This window comes from Oncorhynchus masou, unplaced genomic scaffold (genome assembly GCF_036934945.1).
Source record: "Oncorhynchus masou masou isolate Uvic2021 unplaced genomic scaffold, UVic_Omas_1.1 unplaced_scaffold_1435, whole genome shotgun sequence".
NCBI lineage: Eukaryota > Metazoa > Chordata > Actinopteri > Salmoniformes > Salmonidae > Oncorhynchus > Oncorhynchus masou.
In genome coordinates, this window is record NW_027004313.1 from 35,964 (window position 1) to 63,517 (window position 27,554).

General features: G+C 43.2%; 1 protein-coding gene across 1 annotated transcript; it reads left to right on the forward strand.

Annotated features, from left to right (window-relative positions):
- Positions 1–5,068: 5,068 nt before the first annotated feature.
- On the forward strand, positions 5,069–12,445 carry LOC135530836 (stonustoxin subunit beta-like; the record flags this gene model as incomplete). The annotated part of the gene is made up of 3 exons (XM_064959010.1): positions 5,069–5,242; positions 7,399–7,445; positions 7,904–12,445. Coding segments are annotated over 3 exons (763 nt in total), but the record flags the coding sequence as incomplete, so codon positions are not given.
- Between the last annotated feature and the right edge of the window lie 15,109 nt (positions 12,446–27,554).

The following is a 27,554-nucleotide window of genomic DNA, read 5'->3' on the forward strand; positions in this document are numbered from 1 at the left end:
ATAACCATTAACTTCTGGTGTAGACCCTCCACTATATACCTTCCTCATACAGATACCCATTACCTTCTGGTGAAGACCCTCCACTATATACCTTCCTCCTACAGATACCCATTACCTTCTGGTGTAGACACTCCACTATATACTTTCCTCCTACCCAATAGCTACTGGTGTAGACCCTCCACTATATACCTTCCTCCTACAGATACCCAATAACTTCTGGTGTAGACCCTCCACTGTATACTTTCCTCCTATACCCAGTACCTTCTGGTGTAGACCCTCCACTATATACCTTCCTCCTACTGATACCCATTACCTTCTGGTGTAGACCCTCCACTATATACAATCCTCCTATAACCATTAACTTCTGGTGTAGACTCTCCACTATATACCTTCCTCCTATAACCATTACCTTCTGGTGTAGACCCTACACTACATACCTTCCTCCAACAGATACCCATTACCCTCTGGTGTAGACCCTCCACTATATACCTTCCTCCTATAACCATTACTTTCTGGTGTAGACCCTCCACTATATACCTTCCTCCTATAACCATTAACTTCTGGTGTAGACCCTCCACTATATATCTTCCTGCTACAGATACCCATTACCTTCTGGTGTAGACCCTCCACTATATGCCTTCCTCCTATAACCATTAACTTCTGGTGTAGACCCTCCACTATATATCTTCCTCCTACAGATACCCAATAACTTCTGGTGTAGACCCTCCACTATATACCTTCCTCCTATAACCATTACCTTCTTGTGTAGACCCTCTACTACATACCTTCCTCCTATAACCATGACCTTCTGGTGTAGACGCCAACACTATATACCTTCCTCCTACACATACCCATTACCTTCTGGTGAAGACCCTCCACTATATACCTCCCTCCTATAACCATTAACTTCTGGTGTAGACCCTCCACTATATACCTTCCTCATACAGATACCCATTACCTTCTGGTGTAGACCCTCCACTATATACCTTCCTCCTACAGATACCTATTACCTTCTGGTGTAGACCCTCCACTATATACCGTCCTCCTACAGATAACCATTACCTTCTGGTGTAGACCCTCCACTATATATCTTCCTCTTACAGATACCCATTACCTTCTGGTGAAGACCCTCCACTATATATCTTCCTCCTACAGATACCCATTACCTTCTCGTGAAGACCCTCCACTATATACCTTCTTCCTATAACCAGAAGCTTCTGATGTAGACCCTCCACTGTATACCTTCCTCCTACAGATACCCATTACCTTCTGGTGAAGACCCTACATTATATACCTTCCTCCTATAACCATTAACTTCTGGTGTAGACCCTCCACTATATATCTTACTCCTACCCATTACCTTCTGGTGTAGACCCCACAAAATATACCTTCCTCTTATAACCATTACCTTCTGGTGTAGACCCTCCACTATATACCTTCCTCCTACAGATACCCAATAACTTCTGGTGTAGACCCTCCACTATATACCGTCCTCCTACAGATACCGATTACCTTCTGGTGAAGACCCCCAAAATATACCTTCCTCTTATAACCATTACCTTCTGATGTAGACCCTCCACTATATACCATCCTCCGACAGATACCCAAAAACTTCTGGTTGTAGATCCTCCACTTTATACCTTCCTCCTACAGATACCCATTACCTTCTGGTGTAGACCCTCCACTATATACCTTCCTCCTATAACCATTACCTTCTGGTGTAGACCCTCCACTATATACCTTCCTCCTATAACCATTACCTTCTGTTGTAGACCCTCCACTATATAACTTCCTCCTATAACCATTACCTTCTGGTGTAGACCCTCCACTATATACCTTCCTCCTATAACCATTACCTTCTGATGTAGACCCTCTACTACATACCTTCCTCCTATACCCAGTACCTTCTGTTGTAGACCCTCCAATATATACCTTCCTCCTACAGATACCCATTACCTTCTGGTGTAGACCCTCCACTCTATACCTTCCTCCTATAGATACCCATTACCTTCTGGTGTAGACCCTCAAATGTATACCTTCCTCCAACAGATACCCATTAACATATGGTGTAGACCCTCCACTATACACCTTCCTCCTACCCAAAACCTTCTGGTGTAGACCCCCAAAATATACCTTCCTCTTATAACCATTACCTTCTGTTGTAGACCCTCCACCATATACCTTCCTACTATAACCATTACCTTCTGGTGTAGACCCACCACTATATACCTTCCTCCTGTAACTATTACCTTCTAATGTAGACCCTCTACTACATACCTTCCTCCTATAACCATTACCTTCTTGTGTAGACCCTCCACTATATACCTTCCTCCTACAGATATCCATTACCTTCTGGTGAAGACCCTCCATTATATACCTTCCTCCTATAACCAATAACTTCTGCTGTAGACCCTCCACTATATACCTTCCTCCTATAACCATTACCTTCTAGTGTAGTCCAAATAATATATACCTTCCTCCTATAACCATTCACTTCTGGTGTAGACCCTCCACTATATACCTTCCTCCTTCAGATACCCATTAACTTCTGGTGTAGACACTCCACTATATACTTTCCTCCTATCCCCATTACCTTCTGGTGTAGACCCTCAACTATATACTTTCCTCCTACAGATACCCATTACCTTCTGGTGTAGACCCTCTACTATGTACCTTCCTCCTACAGATACCCATTACCTTCTGGTGTAGACCCTCCACTATATACCTTCCTCCTATTACTATTACCTTCTGATGTAGACCCTCCACTATACCATCCTCCTATAACCATTACCTTCTGGTGTAGACAATCCACTATATACCTTCCTCCTATAACCATTACCTTCTGCTGTAGACCCTCCACTATATACCTTCATCCTACAGATACCCATTACCTTCTGGTGTAGACACTCCACTATATACTTTCCTCCTATCCCCATTACCTTCTGGTGTAGACCCTCAACTATATACTTTCCTCCTACAGATACCCATTACCTTCTGGTGTAGACCCTCTACTATGTACCTTCCTCCTACAGATACCCATTACCTTCTGGTGTAGACCCTCCACTATATACCTTCCTCCTATTACTATTACCGTCTGATGTAGACCCTCCACTATACCATCCTCCTATAACCATTACCTTCTGGTGTAGACAATCCACTATATACCTTCCTCCTATAACCATTACCTTCTGGTGTAGACCCTCCACTATATACCTTCCTCCTATAACCATTAACTTCTGATGTAGACCCTCTACTACATACCTTCCTCCTATACCCAGTACCTTCTGGTGTAGACCCTCCACTATATACCTTCCTCCTAAAGATACGCATTACCTTCTGGTGTAGACCCTCCACTATATACCTTCCTCCTATAACCATTACCTTCTGGTGTAGACCCTCCACTGTATACTTTCCTCCTATAACCATTACCTTCTGGTGTAGACCCTCCACTATATACCTTCCTCCTACAGATACCCATTACCTTCTGGTGTAGACCCTCCACTGTATACTTTCCTCCTATAACCATTAACTTCTGGTGTAGACCCTCCACTATATGCCTTCCTCCTATAACCATTAACTTCTGGTGTAGACCCTCCACTATATATCTTCCTCCTACAGATACCCAATAACTTCTGGTGTAGACCCTCCACTATATACCTTCCTCCTACAGATACCCATTACCTTGTGGTGAAGATTTTTTATTTTACCTTTATTTTACTAGGCAAGTCAGTTAAGAACAAATTCTTATTTTCAATGACGGCCTAGGAACAGTGGGTTAGCTGCCTGTTCAGTGGCAGAACGACAGATTTGTACCTTGTCAGCTCGGGGATTCAAACTTGCAACCTTTCGGTTACTAGTCCAACGCTCTAACCACTTGGCTACCCTGCCGCCCCAGATACCCATTACATTCTGGTGTAGACCCTCCACTATATACCTTCCTCCTACAGATACCCATTACATTCTGGTGTAGACACTCCACTATATACCTTCCTCCTACAGATACCCATTACCTTCTGGTGTAGACCCTCCACTATATACCTTCCTCCTATAACCATTCACTTCTAGTGTAGACCTTCTAAACCTCAGCACTCCCTCAGTGACATGAATAAGTATATTTCATATTCTCAGAACCCAACATTGGTGAGAAGTTAGCTGTTTGTTTGGTAGCCTCTGTAACTTTCTCACTCAACATTTTTCGTGAATGATTTTTGGTTTGTATTAATCATGGCATCATCAGGATTAGACAGAAAATTGCTCCATTCATCATCCACCATTAATTTACTATTGGGCAAAACATAACCCAAAGAAACTGCAAATGCACAAATGAATTTACAACCAAATACTAAACTCTTGACTACTTTAAAACACTTTGAGTGAATTGGTCAGACTACTTATGACTTCTTCAAATAGGGGGACTAAATACATAAAGTGTTTTTATTTTTGTAAATGGTGAAACAGATATGTATTAAAATATCCTCAAATAAAAGGTGACATTATATACTGTCACCTCATATGAAACATTTGATCTGAAATCAAAAATGTTGGAGTATAAAGGCACATTTAAAATGTTAGCTTCACTGTCAAAATAGATATGGTGTGGACTGAATAGTCAATACAATCTAAATCTGATACCTCACTGTCTAAATAGATATGGTGTGGACTGTATACTCAATACAATCTAAATCTGATTCCTCACTGTCTAAATAGATATGGTGTAGACTGTATACTCAATACAATCTAAATATGATACCTCACTGTCTAAATAGATATGGTGTGGACTGTATACTCAATACAATCTAAATCTGATACCTCACTGTCTGTCTTCTGACTGATACTGCTTTTTAAACTGGTCTGGTCAGTCTACTCAAATAATTGTACAATACATGTTTCTATCTGCAGGCAATACTTTGATCATTTGTCATTTCTAATAATGAAACATTAATTTATGAATAGATATGGAAGGTTTTAGGACACTGATATATCTGAACATGTTGAAAAAAATATACTGCCACAATTTTTACCACCAAAGAATAGCAGTGTGATTTTAATATGATTTGACTCTTTACAGGCTGTCAGGCTGTCTAGTCACAGAGGAAGGCTGTGCTTCTCTGGTCTCAGCTCTGAGGTCAAACCCCTCACACCTGAGAGAGCTGGACCTGAGCTACAATCACCCAGGAGACTCAGGAGTCAGACTGCTCTCTGCTGGACTGGAGGATCCACACTGCAGACTGGAGAAACTCAAGTATGGAGTAATGTTTTGCTTTGCTATTGATAAACTTACACAAACGCTTGGATTGCTTTCGCTGTAAAGCATAATTTCAAAATCTGAGACGACGGGTGGATTAACAAAAGGCTAAGCTGTGTTTTGCAATATTGCACTTGTGATGTCATGAATATTAATAATTTTTGCAATATTATTTGACTGTGGTGCCATGCTATTCAGCGGTTGCTGATGACAATTATCCCGCTTGAGAGATGGGCAGCGTCAAGAAGTTAAGACAAACATTCTTGGACAAAGTTATATGCTGACCGTGTGTGTGAGTTAAAAGAGGGCCACCATTCTCCCTGTTCCCAAGAAAGCTAAGGGAACTGAGCTAAATGACTACCGCCCCGTAGCACTGACTTCCATCATCATGAAGTGCTTTGAGAGACAAGTCAAGGACCATATCACCTCCACCCTACATGACACCCTAGACCCACTCCACTTTGCTTACCGTCCAAATAGGTCCACAGATGACGCAATCTCAACCACACTGCACACTGCCCTAACCCATCTGGACAAGATGAATACCTATGTATGCAGGGTAGCCTAGTGGTTAGAGCATTGGACTAATAACCGAAAGTTTGCAAGTTCGAATCCCCCGAGCTTAAAGGTCGTCGTTCTGCTCCTGAAATGGCAGTTACTCACTTTTCCTAGGCCGTCATTGAAAATAAGAATTTGTTCTTAACTGACTTGCCTCGTAAAATAAAGGTTAAAAATGTGAGAATGCTGTTCATCAACGACAGCTCAGCATTTAACACCATAGTACCCTCCAAACTCGTCATCAAGCTCGAGACCCTGGGTCTCGACCCCGCCCAGTGCAACTGGGTACTGGACTTCCTGACGGGCCGCCCCCAGGTGGTGAGGGTAGGCAACAACATCTCCACCCCGCTGATCCTAAACACTGGGGCCCCACAAGGGTGCGTTCTGAGCCCTCTCCTGTACTCCCTGTTCACCGACGACTGCGTGGCCATGCACACCTCCAACTCAATCATCAAGTGGTAGGCTTGATTACAAACCACGACGAGATAGCCTACAGGGAGGAGGTGAGGTACCTCGGAGTGTGGTGTCAGGAAAATAACCTCATACTCAATGTCAACAAAACAAAGGAGATGATTGTGGGCTTCAGGAAACAGCAGATGGAGCACCCCCTATCCACATCGATGGGACAGTAGTGGAGATGGTAGTAAGTTCCTCGGCGTATACATCGCGGACAAACTGAATGGGTCCACCCACACAGACAGCGTCGTGAAGAAGGTGCAGTAGCGTCTCTTCAACCTCAGGAGGCTGAAGAAATGCGCCTTGTCACCAAAAACACTCACAAACTTCTACAGATGCACAATCAAGAGCATTTTGTCGGGCTGTATCACCGCCTGGTACGGCAACCGCTCTGCCCACAACCGTAAGGCTCTCCAGAGGGTAGTGAGGTCTGCACAACGCATCACCGGGGCAAACTACCTGCCCTCCAGGACACCTACACCACCCAATGTCACAGGAAGGCCATAAAGATCATCAAGGACAACAACCACCCGAGCCACTGCCTGATCACCCCGCTATCATCCAGAAGGCGAGGTCAGTACAGGTGCATCAAAGCTGGGACCGAGAGACTGAAAAACAGCTTCTATCTCAAGGCCATCAGACTGTTAAACAGCAACCACTAACATTGAGTGGCTGCTGCCAACACACTGACTCAACTCCAGCCACTTCAATAATGGGAATTGATGGAAATTATGTAAAATATATCACTAGCCACTTTAAACTAGCCACTTTAAACAATGCTACTTAATATAATGTTTACATACCCTACATTACTCATCTCATATGTATATACTGTACTCGATACCATCTACTGCATCTTGCCTATGCCGTTCTGTACCATCACTCATTCATAGATCTTTATGTACATATTCTTTATCCCCTTACACGTGTGTGTGTATAAGGTAGTAGTTTTGGAATTGTTAGGTTAGATTACCTGTTGGTTATTACTGCATTGTCGGAACTAGAAGCACAAGCATTTCACTACCCTCGCATTAACATCTGCTAACCATGTGTATGTGACAAATAACATTTGATTTTATTTAATTTTGAGTTCAGGTGTATCCCTCAATGACTATCTGTTCTTCTGCTTACCGCTACAGTGTGGAACATGGTGGAGAGAACAGAATGAAACCTGGGCTTAGAAAATGTGAGTGTTGACTGCTGTGAAGAATATGACTAAAAACAAGTCTTAATTCAAGTTTAAGTCAAAGTCAAAGACCACCATCATTACTTACTGGGTCATATTAAATATCAGCTGCTGTTCTACAGAAGCAGAAATCAGGGACATCAAAGATTATAAAGAGTTGCTTTGACAATGTGTGTGTCTGTCTGTGTCTGTCTGTCTGTCTGTGTGTGCGTGCGTGCGTGCGTGCGTGCGTGCGTGTGTGTGTGTGTGTGTGTGTGTGTGTGTGTGATTAATGGGAATCAGTGTGTTTTATATTACCAGACAGTATAACATATGATCATTCAACAAGTCTCAAGTTACCTTAACTTCTCCTTTTGATACCTAGAAACATCTACATTAAATTAATTAGTGAAAAATGAGTTAACATTCTAATGTGAATGATGATGATTTCTAATATTGTGTCTGGTTTCATCCATCAGATGTCTGTTATCTCACGCTGGACCCAAACACAGCACACAGACTCCTCTCTCTGTCTGAGGAGAACAGAAAGGTGACATGGAGGAGAAAGAAGCAACAGCCGTATCCTGATCACCCAGAGAGATTTAAGGACTGGCAGCAGGTGCTGTGTAGAGAGGGTCTGACTGGGCGCTGTTACTGGGAGGTAGAGTGGAGTGGGAGAGGTGCTGTTATAGGAGTGACATACAAAGGAATCAGCAGGAGAGGAAGGGGTGATGACTGTTGTCTTGGATACAGTGACAAGTCCTGGAGTTTGGACTGCTCTGACAAAAGTTACACTGCCTGGCACAATAATAATTACACTACCATAGACGTCCCCTCCTCCAGCTCCCACAGAGTAGGAGTGTATCTGGACTGGCCAGCCGGCACTCTGTCCTTCTATAGAGCCTCCTCTGACACACTGACCCACCTGATCACATTCACCTCCACATTCACTGAACCCCTCTATCCAGGGTTTTATGTTTGGTATGTTGACTCTTCAGTGTCCCTGGAAAAAATAACCTGACACACACACACACACACACACACACACACACACACACACACACACACACACACACACACACACACACACACACACACACACACATATACACACACACATTGGATACACAATCACACAATGGACACACACACACACTGGACACACACTGGACACACACAAAAACACTGGACACACACACACTGGACACTGGAAACGCACACACACAAACACAATCTTGTACAGCTAACCTTGTGGGAACATACAATTCAGTCCCATTCAAAATCCTATATTCCCTTACCCCTAACCCTAAACCTAACCCTAACCCGTATCCTTACCTTAACGCTAACCCTAAACCTTAGCCCCTAACCCTAACCCTAACCCTAACCCGTATCCTTACCTTAACGCTAACCCTGAACCTTAGCCCCTAACCCTAACCCTAACCTGTATCCTTACCTTAACCCTAACCCTACACCTTAGCCCCTAACCCTAAACCTAACCCTAACCCGTATCCTTACCTTAACGCTAACCCTAAACCTTAGCCCCTAACCCTAAACCTAACCCTAACCCGTATCCTTACCTTAACGCTAACCCTAAACCTTAGCCCCTAACCCTAAACCTAACCCTAACTCGTATCCTTACCTTAACGCTAACCCTAAACCTTAGCCCCTAACCCTAAACCTAACCCTAACCCGTATCCTTACCTTAACGCTAACCCTAAACCTTAGCCCCTAACCCTAAACCTAACCCTAACCCGTATCCTTACCTTAACGCTAACCCTAAACCTTAGCCCCTAACCCTAAACCTAACCCTAACCCGTATCCTTACCTTAACGCTAACCCTAAACCTTAGCCCCTAACCCGTATCCTTACCTTAACCCGTATCCTTACCTTAACGCTAACCCTAAACCTTAGCCCCTAACCCGTATCCTTACCTTAACCCGTATCCTTACCTTAACGCTAACCCTAAACCTTAGCCCCTAACCCGTATCCTTACCTTAACCCTAACCCTACACCTTAGCCCCTAACCCTAAACCTTAGCCCCTAACCCTAAACCTAACCCTAACCCGTATCCTTACCTTAACGCTAACCCTAAACCTTAGCCCCTAACCCTAAACCTAACCCTAACCCGTATCCTTACCTTAACGCTAACCCTAAACCTTAGCCCCTAACCCTAAACATGTGCTTAATGTGCCCCAGCTGTGGGCCAAGATGTGACAAATAGGGAAATTTGAACCCGTACCTCTCCTCTTTGTCCATCAAAGGGCCATGGCTCAACGTGTAGTACACGAGCCTCATCTGCCAGGTTTGATCCCCACCTAGGATATGCCCAAGGTGTAAGGTTGGACATAGTCTCTGGAGCAAAAGTTCAAGTTTGGACTATGTCCAGCCTGTGCACCTGGTGATTGTACGGGTTACCAGGCGCACATTTTTTTATGTTTTTTTTTAATGCCTTTAGGGGGGTTCCAGGGATCCATGCCTGGGTAGGGAGTCCCCCAACCGGGATTGTCCACAAGGAGGTGCCACTTGCCATTTTAAGCCGTTTTTAATCACTAATGTACAGTGGGGCAAAAAAGTATTTAGTCAGCCACCAATTGTGCAAGTTCTCCCACTTAAAAAGATGAGAGAGGCCTGTAATTTTCATCATAGGTACACTTCAACTATGACAGACAAAATGAGAAGAAAACAACCCAGAAAATCACATTGTAGGATTTTTAATGAATTTATTTGCAAATTATGGTGGAAAAAAAGTATTTGGTCACCTACAAACAAGCAAGATTTCTGGCTCTCACAGACCTGTAACTTCTTCTTTAAGAAGAGAGAGAGACACACACACATTGGACACACACACACTGGAGACACACACACACTGGAGACACACACACATTGGAGACACACACACATTGGACACACACACACACACACAGGAGACACACACACACACTGGACACACAGAGACTGTAAATTAAAATGTTAATTGTATGCGTCCACATAACTGAGTATTAGACTAACCTTGTGAAACTGTCATGTTATAATCTCCTGTCCTTCTGAGTATAAGTCTGTGTTGCAAACCAGTTTGCTCCTGTGTCCTGGTAGAGAATGAAAGGGAACAGAGAGTTCCTCCCAACTACAGGAACTATAAAGATATGTGCTGATCAATGTTTCTGAATTCAGACTGTCTACACTGTGAAACTCTGTTATTCTCTCTGAGATCACAATGCTTCAGAATTCAGACTGTCTACACTGTGAAACTCTGTTATTCTCTCTGAGATCACAATGCTTCTGAATTCAGACTCTCTACACTGTGGAACTCTGTTATTCTCTCTGAGATCACAATGCTTCTGAATTCATACTGTCTACACTGTGGAACTCTGTTATTCTCTCTGAGATCACAATGCTTCTGAATTCATACTGTCTACACTGTGGAACTCTGTTATTCTCTCTGAGATCACAATGCTTCTGAATTCATACTGTCTACACTGTGGAACTCTGTTATTCTCTCTGAGATCACAATGCTTCTGAATTCATACTGTCTACACTGTGGAACTCTGTTATTCTCTCTGAGATCACAATGCTTCTGAATTCAGACTGTCTACACTGTGGAACTCTGTTATTCTCTCTGAGATCACAATGCTTCAGAATTCAGACTGTCTACACTGTGGAACTCTGTTATTCTCTCTGAGATCACAATGCTTCTGAATTCAGACTGTCTACACTGTGAAACTCTGTTATTCTCTCTGAGATCACAATGCTTCAGAATTCAGACTGTCTACACTGTGGAACTCTGTTATTCTCTCTGAGATCACAATGCTTCTGAATTCAGACTGTCTACACTGTGAAACTCTGTTATTCTCTCTGAGATCACAATGCTTCAGAATTCAGACTGTCTACACTGTGGAACTCTGTTATTCTCTCTGAGATCACAATGCTTCTGAATTCAGACTGTCTACACTGTGAAACTCTGTTATTCTCTCTGAGATCACAATGCTTCTGAATTCATACTGTCTACACTGTGGAACTCTGTTATTCTCTCTGAGATCACAATGCTTCTGAATCCAGACTGTCTACACTGTGGAACTCTGTTATTCTCTCTGAGATCACAATGCTTCTGAATTCAGACTGTCTACACTTTGTATTCTTTCTGAGCTCAGAAATAAAGAATCTTGGTTTCTTGGACTCCAGGAGATCCTAATTTTTATATATCCATGACAACACACACACACACACACACATACACCTTTGACACACAAACACATACACTGAACACACACAAACACACACTGTACACACACACTAGACACACACACAATGTACACACACACGGGACACACACACACACACCAGTTTGAGCCAGTTTATTCCTGTAAATACAAACATAGAAAGGCAACATGTAAAGTGTTGGCTCCGTGTTTCATGAGCTGAAATAAAAGATGAAATGTTCCATATGCACAAAAAGGGTATAAGTTTTACATTAGTGAGCATTTCTCCTTTACCCAGATAATCCATCCACCTGACAGGTGTTGCATATCAAGAAGCTGATTAAACAGCATGATCATTACAAAGGTGCACCTTGTGCTGGGGACAATAAAAGGCCACTCTAAAATGTGCAGTTTGGTCACAGAACACAATGCCAGATGTCTCAAGTTTTAAGGGATTGTGCAATTTGCATGCTGACTGCAGGAATGTCCAACAGAGCTGTTGCTAGAGAATTGAATGTTCATTTCCCTAAACCACCTTGAATGTTGTTTTAGAGAATGTTGGTTTTCTGATCCACACTCCTACTGTTTTATTAAGGTGTCTGACAAACAGATGCAGATCTGTATTCCCAGTCATGTGAAATCTGTAGATCAGGGCCTAATGAATTTAGTTTTTCAACTGACTGATTTCCTTATAAGAACTATAACTCAGTAAGACCTTTGGTGTCCATTTACTTACATTATTGTCTTGTATACAGTCTGACATATAATGGACCTTATGCTTGTTATGTCACCTCTTTTGTTCAGTGTAATAAAAAACATATCAGTTGTAAATGTTTTATTTTGGATATGCTTGATATGATGTTAGTAACACTCTGAAGTCATTCCATCCTTTCACTAAATGGTAGTAACACTAAGTCATCCCATCCTTTCACTAAATGGTAGTAACACTAAGTCATTCCATCCTTTCACTAAATGGTAGTAACACTAAGTCATTCCATCCTTTCACTAAATGGTAGTAACACTCTGAAGTCATTCCATCCTTTCACTAAATGGTAGTAACACTAAGTCATTCCATCCTTTCACTAAATGGTAGTAACACTAAGTCATTCCATCCTTTCAGTAAATGGTAGTAACACTGAGTCATTCCATCCTTTCACTAAATGGTAGTAACTCTGAAGTCATTCCATCCTTTCACTAAATGGTAGTAACACTAAGTCATTCCATCCTTTCACTAAATGGTAGTAACACTGAGTCATTCCATCCTTTCACTAAATGGTAGTAACTCTGAAGTCATTCCATCCTTTCACTAAATGGTAGTAACACTAAGTCATTCCATCCTTTCACTAAATGGTAGTAACACTCTGAAGTCATTCCATCCATTCACTAAATGGTAGTAACACTGAGTCATTCCATCCTTTCACTAAATGGTAGTAACACTAAGTCATTCCATCCTTTCACTAAATGGTAGTAACACCAATTCATTCCATAACTTTCACTAAATGGTAGTAACACTAAGTCATTCCATCCTTTCACTAAATGGTAGTAACACTAAGTCATTCCATCCTTTCACTAAATGGTAGTAACACCAAGTCATTCCATCCTTTCACAAAATGGTAGTAACACTCTGGCATCAATCATTACATGCACCTGGCATCCATCATTAGACACACCTGGCATCAATCATTACAAGCACCTGGCATCAATCAATACATGCACCTGGCATCAATCATTACATGCAACTGGCATCAATCAATAGACACACCTGGCATCAATCATTACATGCACCTGGCATCAATCATGACATGCACCTGGCATCCATCATTACATGCACCTGGCATCCATCATTACATGCACCTGGCATCAATCATTACATGCACCTGGCATCAATCATGACATGCACCTGGCATCCATCATTACATGCACCTGGCATCCATCATTACATGCACCTGGCATCCATCATTACATGCACCTGGCATCCATCATTACATGCACCTGGCATCCATCATTACACGCACCTGACATCAATCATTACACGCACCTGGCATCAATCATTACATGCACCTGGCATCAATCATTTCATGCACCTGGCATCCATCATTACACGCACCTGGCATCCATCATTACATGCACCTGGCATCCATCATTACAGGCACCTGGCATCAATCATTACACACACCTGGCATCAATCACTACACGCACCTGGCATCAATCATTACACGCACCTGGCATCCATCATTAGACGCACCTGGCATCAATCATTACACGCACCTGGCATCAATCATTAGACACACCTGGCATCAATCATTACACGCACCTGGCATCAATCATTAGATGCACCTGGCATCAATCATTACACGCACCTGGCATCAATCACTACACGCACCTGGCATCAATCATTACACGCACCTGGCATCAATCATTAGATGCACCTGGCATCAATCATTACACGCACCTGGCATCAATCACTACACGCACCTGGCATCAATCATTACACGCACCTGGCATCCATCATTAGACCTACCTGGCATCAATCATTACACGCACCTGGCATCAATCATTAGACACACCTGGCATCAATCATTACACGCACCTGGCATCAATCACTACACGCAACAGGCATCAATCATTACACGCACCTGGCATCAATCATTAGACGCACCTGGCATCAACCTTTACACGCACCTGCGCTTCATCATGAGGCACACCTGGACCCCATTACCTCACTCATTACCTCCCCTTTATCTGGCACTCTCTTAGGTTCATTACCCAGGAAGTATTAGCTATGTTTCATGTCTGTAGGTCACTCTTGTTCCCCAGGCAGTATTGACTGTGTTTCATGTCTGTAGGTTTCTCTTGTTCCCCAGGCAGTATTGACTATGTTTCATGTCTGTAGGTTACTCTTGTTCCCCAGGCAGTATTGACTGTGTTTCATGTCTGTAGGTTACTCTTGTTCCCCAGGCAGTATTGACTGTGTTTCATGTCTTTAGGTTTCTCTTGTTCCCCAGGCAGTATTGACTGTGTTTCATGTCTGTAGGTTACTCTTGTTCCCCAGGCAGTATTGACTGTGTTTCATGTCTGTAGGTTACTCTTGTTCCCCAGGCAGTATTGACTGTGTTTCATGTCTTTAGGTTTCTCTTGTTCCCCAGGCAGTATTGACTGTGTTTCATGTCTTTAGGTTACTCTTGTTCCCCAGGCAGTATTGACTGTGTTTCATGTCTGTAGGTTACTCTTGTTCCCCTGGCAGTATTGACTGTGTTTCATGTCTGTAGGTTACTCTTGTTCCCCTGGCAGTATTGACTGTGTTTCATGTCTGTAGGTTACTCTTGTTCCCCAGGCAGTATTGACTGTGTTTCATGTCTGTAGGTTACTCTTGTTCCCCAGGCAGTATTGACTGTGTTTCATGTCTGTAGGTTACTCTTGTTCCCCAGGCAGTATTGACTGTGTTTCATGTCTGTAGGTTACTCTTGTTCCCCAGGCAGTATTGACTGTGTTTCATGTCTGTAGGTTACTCTTGTTCCCCAGGCAGTATTGACTGTGTTTCATGTCTGTAGGTTACTCTTGTTCCCCAGGCAGTATTGACTGTGTTTCATGTCTGTAGGTTACTCTTGTTCCCCTGGCAGTATTGACTATGTTTCATGTAGGTTACTCTTGTTCCCCTGGCAGTATTGACTATGTTTCATGTAGGTTACTCTTGTTCCCCAGGCAGTATTGACTGTGTTTCATGTCTGTAGGTTACTCTTGTTCCCCAGGCAGTATTGACTGTGTTTCATGTCTGTAGGTTACTCTTGTTCCCCAGGCAGTATTGACTGTGTTTCATGTCTGTAGGTTACTCTTGTTCCCCAGGCAGTATTGACTATGTTTCATGTAGGTTACTCTTGTTCCCCAGGCAGTATTGACTGTGTTTCATGTCTGTAGGTTACTCTTGTTTCCCAGGCAGTATTGACTGTGTTTCATGTCTGTAGGTTACTCTTGTTCCCCAGGCAGTATTGACTGTGTTTCATGTCTGTAGGTTACTCTTGTTCCCCAGGCAGTATTGACTGTGTTTCATGTCTGTAGGTTACTCTTGTTCCCCAGGCAGTATTGAATGTGTTTCATGTCTGTAGGTTACTCTTGTTCCCCAGGCAGTATTGACTATGTTTCATGTCTGTAGGTTACTCTTGTTCCCCAGGCAGTATTGACTATGTTTCATGTCCGTAGGTTACTCTTGTTCCCCAGGCAGTATTGACTGTGTTTCATGTCTGTAGGTTACTCTTGTTCCCCAGGCAGTATTGACTGTGTTTCATGTCTGTAGGTTACTCTTGTTCCCCAGGCAGTATTGACTGTGTTTCATGTCTGTAGGTTACTCTTGTTCCCCAGGCAGTATTGACTATGTTTCATGTCTGTAGGTTACTCTTGTTCCCCTGGCAGTATTGACTATGTTTCATGTCTGTAGGTTACTCTTGTTCCCCAGGCAGTATTGACTATGTTTCATGTCTGTAGGTTACTCTTGTTCCCCAGGCAGTATTGACTGTGTTTCATGTCTGTAGGTTACTCTTGTTCCCCAGGCAGTATTGACTATGTTTCATGTCTGTAGGTTACTCTTGTTCCCCAGGCAGTATTGACTGTGTTTCATGTCTGTAGGTTACTCTTGTTCCCCTGGCAGTATTGACTGTGTTTCATGTCTGTAGGTTACTCTTGTTCCCCAGGCAGTATTGACTGTGTTTCATGTCTGTAGGTTACTCTTGTTCCCCAGGCAGTATTGACTATGGTTCATGTCCGTAGGTTACTCTTGTTCCCCTGGCAGTATTGACTGTGTTTCATGTCTGTAGGTTACTCTTGTTCCCCAGGCAGTATTGACTGTGTTTCATGTCTGTAGGTTACTCTTGTTCCCCAGGCAGTATTGACTATGGTTCATGTCCGTAGGTTACTCTTGTTTCCTGTATTGGTCCATATTCCGTTTATTTTTAAACTATCCACTTGCTTCCCGACTCCCAGCATCTCTACGTTACAGGGCTTACTTCGTCAGAGGGCTTTCATCAACGGATCTGAAGTCAGCCTTCCTCCTTGACTACTGCCATAGACTGACTGATGGTCAACAAAGACTACCTAGATATCTCCCTCTGATGTGAGCAGATCTCACTCCCGGTTCTGAGGTGATGTAACTGTAGTGATATCTGATTGGAGAAGGTTTGTTCTATCTAACTGCACAGGACTTCTAGAGTAATGGATATTTTAGATTTTTTTTCTCTGACTTTTTGCTATTTTTACCTGCAGTAAAGGCAGTGAGATATTTGATTCTTGGTCTGGCAGGTATCTTTGAGAGAGAATAGTGTCATGATAACAATCATTTAAATCTATATGGAGGTCTGGCAGGAATCTTTGAGTGAGAATAGTGTCAGCATAACAATGATTTACATCTATATGGTGTGCTGCGCTGGTTTCTTCTCAGTTTTACTAGAGTTTGTAATTGTTTATCTCGTAGTACTTTCTGTTCTGTATTCCAGTTTGTCGTTGTTTATAGTTTCACTCAATTCCGGGGGTTAAGAAATAATGTATAGCACAATGCCTTATTTTTTCTTGCCAAACAGATTGATGTCAACTTCTACAGATGTCAGTGGGGAAATGATTAGTGTCTCCTGGTTCTGACCTCTCTGCTGGAGTCCCCACTCTAATGAATCAGTTCAATGGAAGGATTTTACACTCAGACTGGGACCCTATTGGTCACTTTCTGTGTCTTGTCATCAACTGTAACGACATCATCATTATTACCGACATTCATTGGTTCAATTCCAAACTTGAAAATGATCAGTGACTTGAATCTTTGGAAAAGCGTATTCTCCATTGGCTAACCAAGTTCCCTAATGCTTTACTTATAGTAGGCTAACCAAGTTCCCTAATGCTTTACTTATAGTAGGCTAACCAAGTTCCCTAATGCTTTACTTAAAGTAGGCTAACCAAGTTCCCTAATGCTTTACTTATAGTAGGCTAACCAAGTTCACTAATGCTTTACTTATAGTAGGCTAACCAAGTTCCCTAATGCTTTACTTATAGTAGGCTAACCAAGTTCCCTAATGCTTTACTTATAGTAGGCTAACCAAGGTCCCTAATGCTTTACTTATAGTAGGCTAACCAAGGTCCCTAATGCTTTACTTATAGTAGGCTAACCAAGTTCCCATAATGCTTTACTTATAGTAGGCTAACCAAGTTCCCTAATGCTTTACTTATAGTAGGCTAACCAAGTTCCCTAATGCTTTACTTATAGTAGGCTAACCAAGTTCCCTAATGCTTTACTTATAGTAGGCTAACCAAGTTCCCTAATGCTTTACTTATAGTAGGCTAACCAAGTTCCCTAATGCTTTACTTATAGTAGGCTAACCAAGTTCCCTAATGCTTTACTTATAGTAGGCTAACCAAGTTCCCTAATGCTTTACTTATAGTAGGCTAACCAAGTTTCCTAATGCTTTACTTATAGTAGACTAACCAAGTTCCCTAATGCTTTACTTATAGTAGGCTAACCAAGTTCCCTAATGCTTTACTTATAGTAGGTGGCGATTTCAATATTTTTCTGAATCATTTAAATGAAAGATGAGAGTCCTTTTCTATGAATATTAGTTTGGCCTCCAGGACAGTTCATTTCTATGAATATTAGTTTGACCTCCAGGACAGTTCATTTCTATGAATATTAGTTTGACCTCCAGGACAGTTCATTTCTATGAATATTAGTTTGGCCTCCAGGACAGTTCATTTCTATGAATATTAGTTTGGCCTCCAGGACAGTTCATGTCTATGAATATTAGTTTGAGCCAGTTGATGGAGAGGTTTGATATTGTAGATATTTGGAGAGTAAAGTTTCCTAATGACGAGTCTTTCACTTGGAGTAATAAGACCCACTCCAGACAATCACCACAGATCTTTGGTTGGTGTCTAAATGTTTTGATTAACAGGCTATTTCTGTTAACATCCTGGTCACTCCCCTTTCTGATCATAGAGCTGTTTATAATGACATTACACTGTTTATCTCTGATAATGGCCCTTACTGATCATAGAGCTGTTTATATTGACATTACACTGTTTATCTCTGATAATGGCCCTTACTGATCATAGAGCTGTTTATATTGACATTACACTGTTTATCTCTGATAATGGCCCTTACTGACCATAGAGCTGTTTATATTGGCATTACACTGTTTATCTCTGATAATGGCCCTTACTGATCATAGAGCTGTTTATATTGACATTACACTGTTTATCTCTGATAATGGCCCTTACTGATCATAGAGCTGTTTATATTGACATTACACTGCGTATCCACTCTAAAAATAATACAATTCAGCATTTAAATATGACTGGTCTCATCACAGATGACCCCACATTAATCTCCATCTTTAGTTGCATCTTCTACAGTATTGTGAGGTGTCCTCATCCTCTACAGTATTGTGAGGTGTCCTCATCTTCTACTGTATTGTGTGGTGTCCTCATCTTCTACAGTATTGTGAGGTGTCCTCATCTTCTACAGTATTGTGAGGTGTCCTCATCTTCTACAGTACTGTGAGGTGTCCTCATCTTCTACAGTACTGTGAGGTGTCCTCATCTTCTACAGTATCGTAAGGTGTCCTCATCTTCTACAGTATTGTGAGGTGTCCTCATCTTCTACAGTATTGTGAGGTGTCCTCATCTTCTACAGTACTGTGAGGTGTCCTCATCTTCTACAGTACCGTAAGGTGTCCTCATCTTCTACTGTATTGTGAGGTGTCCTCATCTTCTACTGTATTGTGAGGTGTCCTCATCTTCTACAGTACTGTGAGGTGTCCTCATCTTCTACAGTATTGTGAGGTGTCCTCATCTTCTACAGTACTGTGAGGTGTCCTCATCTTCTACAGTACTGTGAGGTGTCCTCATCTTCTACAGTACTGTGAGGTGTCCTCATCCTCTACAGTATTGTGAGGTGTCCTCATCTTCTACAGTATTGTGAGGTGTCCTCATCTTCTACAGTACTGTGAGGTGTCCTCATCTTCTACTGTATTGTGAGGTGTCCTCATCTTCTACAGTATTGTGAGGTGTCCTCATCTTCTACAGTACTGTGAGGTGTCCTCATCTTCTACAGTATCGTGAGGTGTCCTCATCTTCTACAGTATCGTGAGGTGTCCTCATCTTCTACAGTATCGTGAGGTGTCCTCATCTTCTACAGTATTGTGAGGTAGCCTCATCTTCTACAGTATTGTGAGGTGTCCTCATCTTCTACAGTATTGTGAGGTGTCCTCATCTTCTACAGTATTGTGAGGTAGCCTCATCTTCTACAGTATTGTGAGGTGTCCTCATCTTCTACAGTACTGTGAGGTGTCCTCATCTTCTACAGTACTGTGAGGTGTCCTCATCTTCTACAGTATTGTGAGGTGTCCTCATCTTCTACAGTATTGTGAGGTGGCCTCATCTTCTACAGTACTGTGAGGTGTCCTCATCTTCTACAGTATTGTGAGGTGTCCTCATCTTCTACAGTACTGTGAGGTGTCCTCATCTTCTACAGTACTGTGAGGTGTCCTCATCTTCTACAGTATTGTGAGGTGTCCTCATCTTCTACAGTACTGTGAGGTGTCCTCATCTTCTACAGTATTGTGAGGTGTCCTCATCTTCTACAGTACTGTGAGGTGTCCTCATCTTCTACATTATTGTGAGGTGTCCTCAACTCTTTGTTGTGATTGTCTGGGGGATGTGAAATCAGTTGGTGAGGCTGACAGGGAACAGTGTCATGACCCTGTTATAGTTGAACACATCATTTATTCTATTGAACAACTTCAAAATAATAAGTCTCCTGGGACTGATGGTGTATCTGCTGAGACTGATGGTGTATCTGCTGATACTGATGGTGTATCTGCTGAGACTGATGGTGTATCTGCTGGGACTGATGGTGTATCTGCTGAGACTGATGGTGTATCTGCTGAGACTGATGGTGTATCTGCTGAGACTGATGGGGTATCTGCTGGGACTGATGGTGTATCTGCTGAGACTGATGGTGTATCTGCTGAGACTGATGGTGTATCTGCTGAGACTGATGGTGTATCTGCTGAGACTGATGGTGTATCTGCTGAGACTGATGGTGTATCTGCTGAGACTGATGGTGTATCTGCTGAGACTGATGGTGTATCTGCTGAGACTGATGGTGTATCTGCTGAGACTGATGGTGTATCTGCTGGGACTGATGGTGTATCTGCTGAGACTGATGGTGTATCTGCTGAGACTGATGGTGTATCTGCTGAGACTGATGGTGTATCTGCTGAGACTGATGGTGTATCTGCTGAGACTGATGGTGTATCTGCTGAGACTGATGGTGTATCTGCTGAGACTGATGGTGTATCTGCTGGGACTGATGGTGTATCTGCTGGGACTGATGGTGTATCTGCTGAGACTGATGGTGTATCTGCTGAGACTGATGGTGTATCTGCTGAGACTGATGGTGTATCTGCTGAGACTGATGGTGTATCTGCTGAGACTGATGGTGTATCTGCTGAGACTGATGGTGTATCTGCTGGGACTGATGGTGTATCTGCTGGGACTGATGGTGTATCTGCTGGGACTGATGGTGTATCTGCTGGGACTGATGGTGTATCTGCTGAGACTGATGGTGTATCTGCTGAGACTGATGGTGTATCTGCTGAGACTGATGGTGTATCTGCTGAGACTGATGGTGTATCTGCTGAGACTGATGGTGTATCTGCTGAGACTGATGGTGTATCTGCTGGGACTGATGGTGTATCTGCTGGGACTGATGGTGTATCTGCTGAGACTGATGGTGTATCTGCTGAGACTGATGGTGTATCTGCTGAGACTGATGGTGTATCTGCTGAGACTGATGGTGTATCTGCTGGGACTGATGGTGTATCTGCTGGGACTGATGGTGTATCTGCTGAGACTGATGGTGTATCTGCTGAGACTGATGGTGTATCTGCTGAGACTGATGGTGTATCTGCTGAGACTGATGGTGTATCTGCTGAGACTGATGGTGTATCTGCTGAGACTGATGGTGTATCTGCTGAGACTGATGGTGTATCTGCTGAGACTGATGGTGTATCTGCTGAGACTGATGGTGTATCTGCTGAGACTGATGGTGTATCTGCTGAGACTGATGGTGTATCTGCTGAGACTGATGGTGTATCTGCTGAGACTGATGGTGTATCTGCTGAGACTGATGGTGTATCTGCTGAGACTGATGGTGTATCTGCTGAGTTTTACACAACTGTTTACAGAACAGTTAGTCCCTTTTCTGTTGGTCTTTTCTGATTACATTGTAAATAATGCTCTCCCTCCCAGTCTGACTCCAGGTCTGATTACATTGTAAATAATGCTCTCCCTCCCAGTCTGACTCCAGGTCTGATTACATTGTAAATATTGCTCTCCCTCCCAGTCTGACTCCAGGTCTGATTACATTGTAAATAATGCTCTCCCTCCCAGTCTGACTCCAGGTCTGATTACATTGTAAATAATGCTCTCCCTCCCAGTCTGACTCCAGGTCTGATTACATTGTAAATAATGCTCTCCCTCCCAGTCTGACTCCAGGTCTGATTACATTGTAAATAATGCTCTCCCTCCCAGTCTGACTCCAGGTCTGATTACATTCATCCATAAGCCCAAGAAATACTTGCTTCTCCTCTATAATTTACATCCTGTCTGTCTGACTACTAAATATCAGCCTCTATATTTGCAAAAAGAATGAAAGCAGTGTTGGACGCAATTATAGAGGAGACCCAATCTGGCTTCATGAGGAATAGACAGATGTTACAGACTGTGTGATAGACATATGTTACAGACTGTGTGCTAGACAGATGTTACAGACTGTGTGATAGACATATGTTACAGACTGTGTGATAGACATATGTTACAGACTGTGTGATAGACAGATGTTACAGACTGTGTGATAGACATATGTTACAGACTGTGTGATAGACAGATGTTACAGACTGTGTGATAGACATATGTTACAGACTGTGTGAATCCCTCTATCTGCAATATTCCACTTAAGGAAAATGTAACATACCTTGGGATTACCATATCTAAGGATCAACAGAAAATAAGCTCATTCAATGTGTGTACTTATTATTGAAGAAAACAAATGAAAAGAAGTTGAACCAATGGTTGCAGAGGGATTTATCCTTGAAAGGTTGAGTGTTGCTTTCTAAAGATGAAGTTATTTACAGATCTACTTCCAGATCTACTTTCAGATCTACTTATAGATCTACATTCAGATCTACTTATAGATCTACTTCCAGATCTACTTATAGATCTACCTACAGATCTACTTCCAGATCTACCTCCAGATCTACTTCCAGATCTACCTCCAGATCTACTTCCAGATCTACCTCCAGATCTACTTCCAGATCTACCTCCAGATCTACTTCCAGATCTACCTACAGATCTACTTACAGATCTACTTACAGATCTACTTAGTTCCTGAATTAAGTTTTGAGATTATGCTGCAGGATTTAGAGGTAATTTGTGTTTTAGTATATTACCCTGCGTGACTGCTTATTGCATTGCTCCACACCACCACAAGGGGGAGTTAGAGCACTGACTATGCTCTTGGGTTCCAAGGTGCTGATTTGTCTAATGTTGCTGACATTGAATTAATGGGCTGATGTAGCTGACAGTGAATGAATGGGCTGATGTAGCTGACAGTGAATGAATGGGCTGAAGTAGCTGACAGTGAATGAATGGGCTGATGTAGCTGACAGTGAATGAAGGGGCTGATGTAGCTGACAGTGAATGAATGGGCTGATGTAGCTGACAGTGAATGAAGGGGCTGATGTAGCTGGCAGTGAATGAATGGGCTGATGTAGCTGACAGTGAATGAAGGGGCGGCATAAACCAAACAGAAACTGATAATTGCGCACAACTTCAAAACTGTATTTCAATGAACTGAATGATGAGGATGAAGAAGGTGATTGAATTTAGAACAAGGTAAGAATTGCTATTCCTCTGTCCTGCACTTGTTTGTTCAGGAGAACTGTACCTGTGGGAAATGACAAACTGTTGTTCCACTGAGGTTGTGATTCTAAGAGGAACTAAAATGACCTGGTTGTCATGTATTATAGTCTCTAAAAGGAAACATATTACCACCGTCTCTTATTTGTCCTTTCATAATGCATCCTGATTTACAAAGTTATTATTATTATTAGATTTTCTCACAGAACAGATTTGCACTAATGATAAATGCCCCTTGGATATGAATTCGGAGGGCAGAATGTTATATATTAAAGCATTAGACTAAATCACTAAAGGCGTCAGTCATACAGAAGTTGTTTGCAGCCCAGTTCCTACATCTTGACCACGAAATAGGGAAAGAGGTTGACCAGATGCTTTTCAACTTCATCTGGGAAAATCACACATTATATAAGGACATCTGTCGTTATGAACATTTAGTTGATTTTACTATAAATAATACTAATACTACTTTAAAGAGAAATTGGGAAAAACATTTCTTTCTCACTAGGAGGATAAACACTCCTGACAACCCCACCACTAGGAGGTGTCCACATGGTCTGATAAACACTCCTAACAACCCCACCACTAGGAGGTGTCCACATGGTCTGGTAAACACTCCTAACAACCAGACCACTAGGAGGTGTCCACAGGGTCTGATAAACACTCCTAACAACCCCACCACTAGGAGGTGTCCACATGGTCTGATAAACACTCCTAACAACCCCACCACTAGGAGGTGTCCACATGGTCTGATAAACACTACTAACAACCCCACCACTAGGAGGTGTCCACATGGTCTGATAAACACTCCTAACAACCCCACCACTAGGAGGTGTCCACATGGTCTGATAAACACTCCTAACAACCCCACCACTAGGAGGTGTCCACATGGTCTGATAAACACTCCTAACAACCCCACCACTAGGAGGTGTCCACATGGTCTGATAAACACTCCTAACAACCCCACCACTAGGAGGTGTCCACATGGTCTGATTAACACTCCTAACAACCCCACCACTAGGAGGTGTCCACATGGTCTGATAAACACTCCTAACAACCCCACCACTAGGAGGTGTCCACATGGTCTGATAAACACTCCTAACAACCCCACCACTAGGAGGTGTCCACATGGCCTGATAAACACTCCTAACAACCCCACCACTAGGAGGTGTTCACATGGTCTGGTAAACACTCCTAACAACCCCACCACTAGGAGGTGTCCACATGGTCTGATAAACACTCCTAACAACCCCACCACTAGTAGGTGTCCACATGGCCTGATAAACACTCCTAACAACCCAACCACTAGGAGGTGTCCACATGGTCTGATTAACACTCCTAACAACCCCACCACTAGGAGGTGTCCACATGGTCTGATAAACACTCCTAACAACCCCACCACTAGGAGGTGTCCACATGGTCTGATAAACACTCCTAACAACCCCACCACTTGGAGGTGTCCACAGGGTCTGATAAACACTCCTAACAACCAGACCACTAGGAGGTGTCCACATGGTCTGATGAACACTCCTAACAACCCCACCACTAGGAGGTGTCCACATGGTCTGATAAACACTCCTAACAACCCCACCACTAGGAGGTGTCCACATGGTCTGGTAAACACTCCTAACAACCCCACCACTAGGAGGTGTCCACATGGTCTGATAAACACTCCTAACAACCCCACCACTAGGAGGTGTCCACAGGGTCTGATAAACACTCCTAACAACCCCACCACTAGGAGGTGTCCACATGGCCTGATAAACACTCCTAACAACCCCACCACTAGGAGGTGTCCACATGGTCTGATAAACACTCCTAACAACCCCACCACTAGGAGGTGTCCTCATGGTCTGATAAACACTCCTAACAACCCCACCACTAGGAGGTGTCCACATGGTCTGATAAACACTCCTAACAACCCCACCACTAGGAGGTGTCCACATGGTCTGATAAACACTCCTAACAACCCCACCACTAGGAGGTGTCCACATGATCTGATAAACACTCCTAACAACCCCACCACTAGGAGGTGTCCACATGATCTGATAAACACTCCTAACAACCCCACCACTAGGAGGTGTCCACATGGCCTGATAAACACTCCTAACAACCAGACCACTAGGAGGTGTCCACATGGCCTGATAAACACTCCTAACAACCCCACCACTAGGAGGTGTCCACATGGTCTGATAAACACTCCTAACAACCCCACCACTAGGAGGTGTCCACATGGTCTGATAAACACTCCTAACATCCCCACCACTTGGAGGTGTCCACATGATCTTATAAACACTCCTAACAACCCCATCACTAGGAGGTGTCCACATTTTTTATTTATTTTTTATTTCACCTTTATTTAACAAGGTAGGCTAGTTGAGAACAAGTTCTCATTTGCAACTGCGACCTGGCCAAGATAAAGCTTAGCAGTGTGAACAGACAACACAGAGTTACACATGGAGTAAACAATTAACAAGTCAATAACACAAAGGGAGTCTATATACATTATGTGCAAAAGGCATGAGGTAGGCGAATAATTACAATTTTGCAGATTAGCACCTGAGTGATAAATGATCAGATGGTCATGTACAGGTAGAGATACTGGTGTGCAAAAGAGCAGAAAAGTAAATAAATAAAAACAGTGTGGGGATGAGGTAGGTGAAAATGGGTGGGCTATTTACCAATAGACTATGTACAGCTGCAGCGATCGGTTAGTTGTTCAGATAGCACATGTTTGAAGTTGGTGAGGGAGATAAAAGTCTCCAAAGTCTCCAGGGATTTTTGCAATTCGTTCCAGTCACAGGCAGCAGAGTACTGGAACGAAAGGCGGCCAAATGAGGTGTTGGCTTTAGGGATGATCAGTGAGATACACCTGCTGGAGCGCGTGCTACGGATGGGTGTTGCCATCGTGACCAGTTAACTGAGATAAGGCGGAGCTTTACCTAGCATGGACTTGTAGATGACCTGGAGCCAGTGGGTCTGGCGACGAATATGTAGCGAGGGCCAGCCGACTAGAGCATACAAGTCGCAGTGGTGGGTGGTATAAGGTGCTTTAGTGACAAAACGGATGGCACTGTGATAAACTGCATCCAGTTTGCTGAGTAGAGTGTTGGAGGCAATTTTGTAGATGACATCACCGAAGTCGAGGATCGGTAGGATAGTCAGTTTTACTAGGGTAAGTTTGGCGGCGTGAGTGAAGGAGGCTTTGTTGCGGAATAGAAAGCCGACTCTTGATTTGATTTTCGATTGGAGATGTTTGATATGAGTCTGGAAGGAGAGTTTACAGTCTAGCCAGACACCTAGGTACTTATAGGTGTCCACATATTCAAGGTCGGAACCATCCAGGGTTGTGATGCTCGTCGGGCATGCGGGTGCAGGCAGCGATCGGTTGAAAAGCATGCATTTGGTTTTACTAGCGTTTAAGAGCAGTTGGAGGCCACGGAAGGAGTGTTGTATGGCATTGAAGCTCGTTTGGAGGTTAGATAGCACAGTGTCCAAGGACGGGCCGGAAGTATATAGAATGGTGTCGTCTGCGTAGAGGTGGATCAGGGAATCGCCCGCAGCAAGAGCAACATCATTGATATATACAGAGAAAAGAGTCGGCCCGAGAATTGAACCCTGTGGCACCCCCATAGAGACTGCCAGAGGACCGGACAGCATGCCCTCCGATTTGACACACTGAACTCTGTCTGCAAAGTAATTGGTGAACCAGGCAAGGAAGTCATCCTTGATCCAAATCAGTCAGGTTTCAAGACTAGTCATTCAACTGAGACTGCTCTTCTCTGTATCACGGAGGCGCTCCGCACTGCTAAAGCTAACTCTCTCTCCTCTGCTCTCATCCTTCTAGACCTATCGGCTGCCTTCGACACTGTGAACCATCAGATCCTCCTCTCCACCCTCTCCGAGTTGGGCATCTCCGGTGCGGCCCACGCTTGGATTGCGTCCTACCTGACAGGTCGCTCCTACCAGGTGGCGTGGCGAG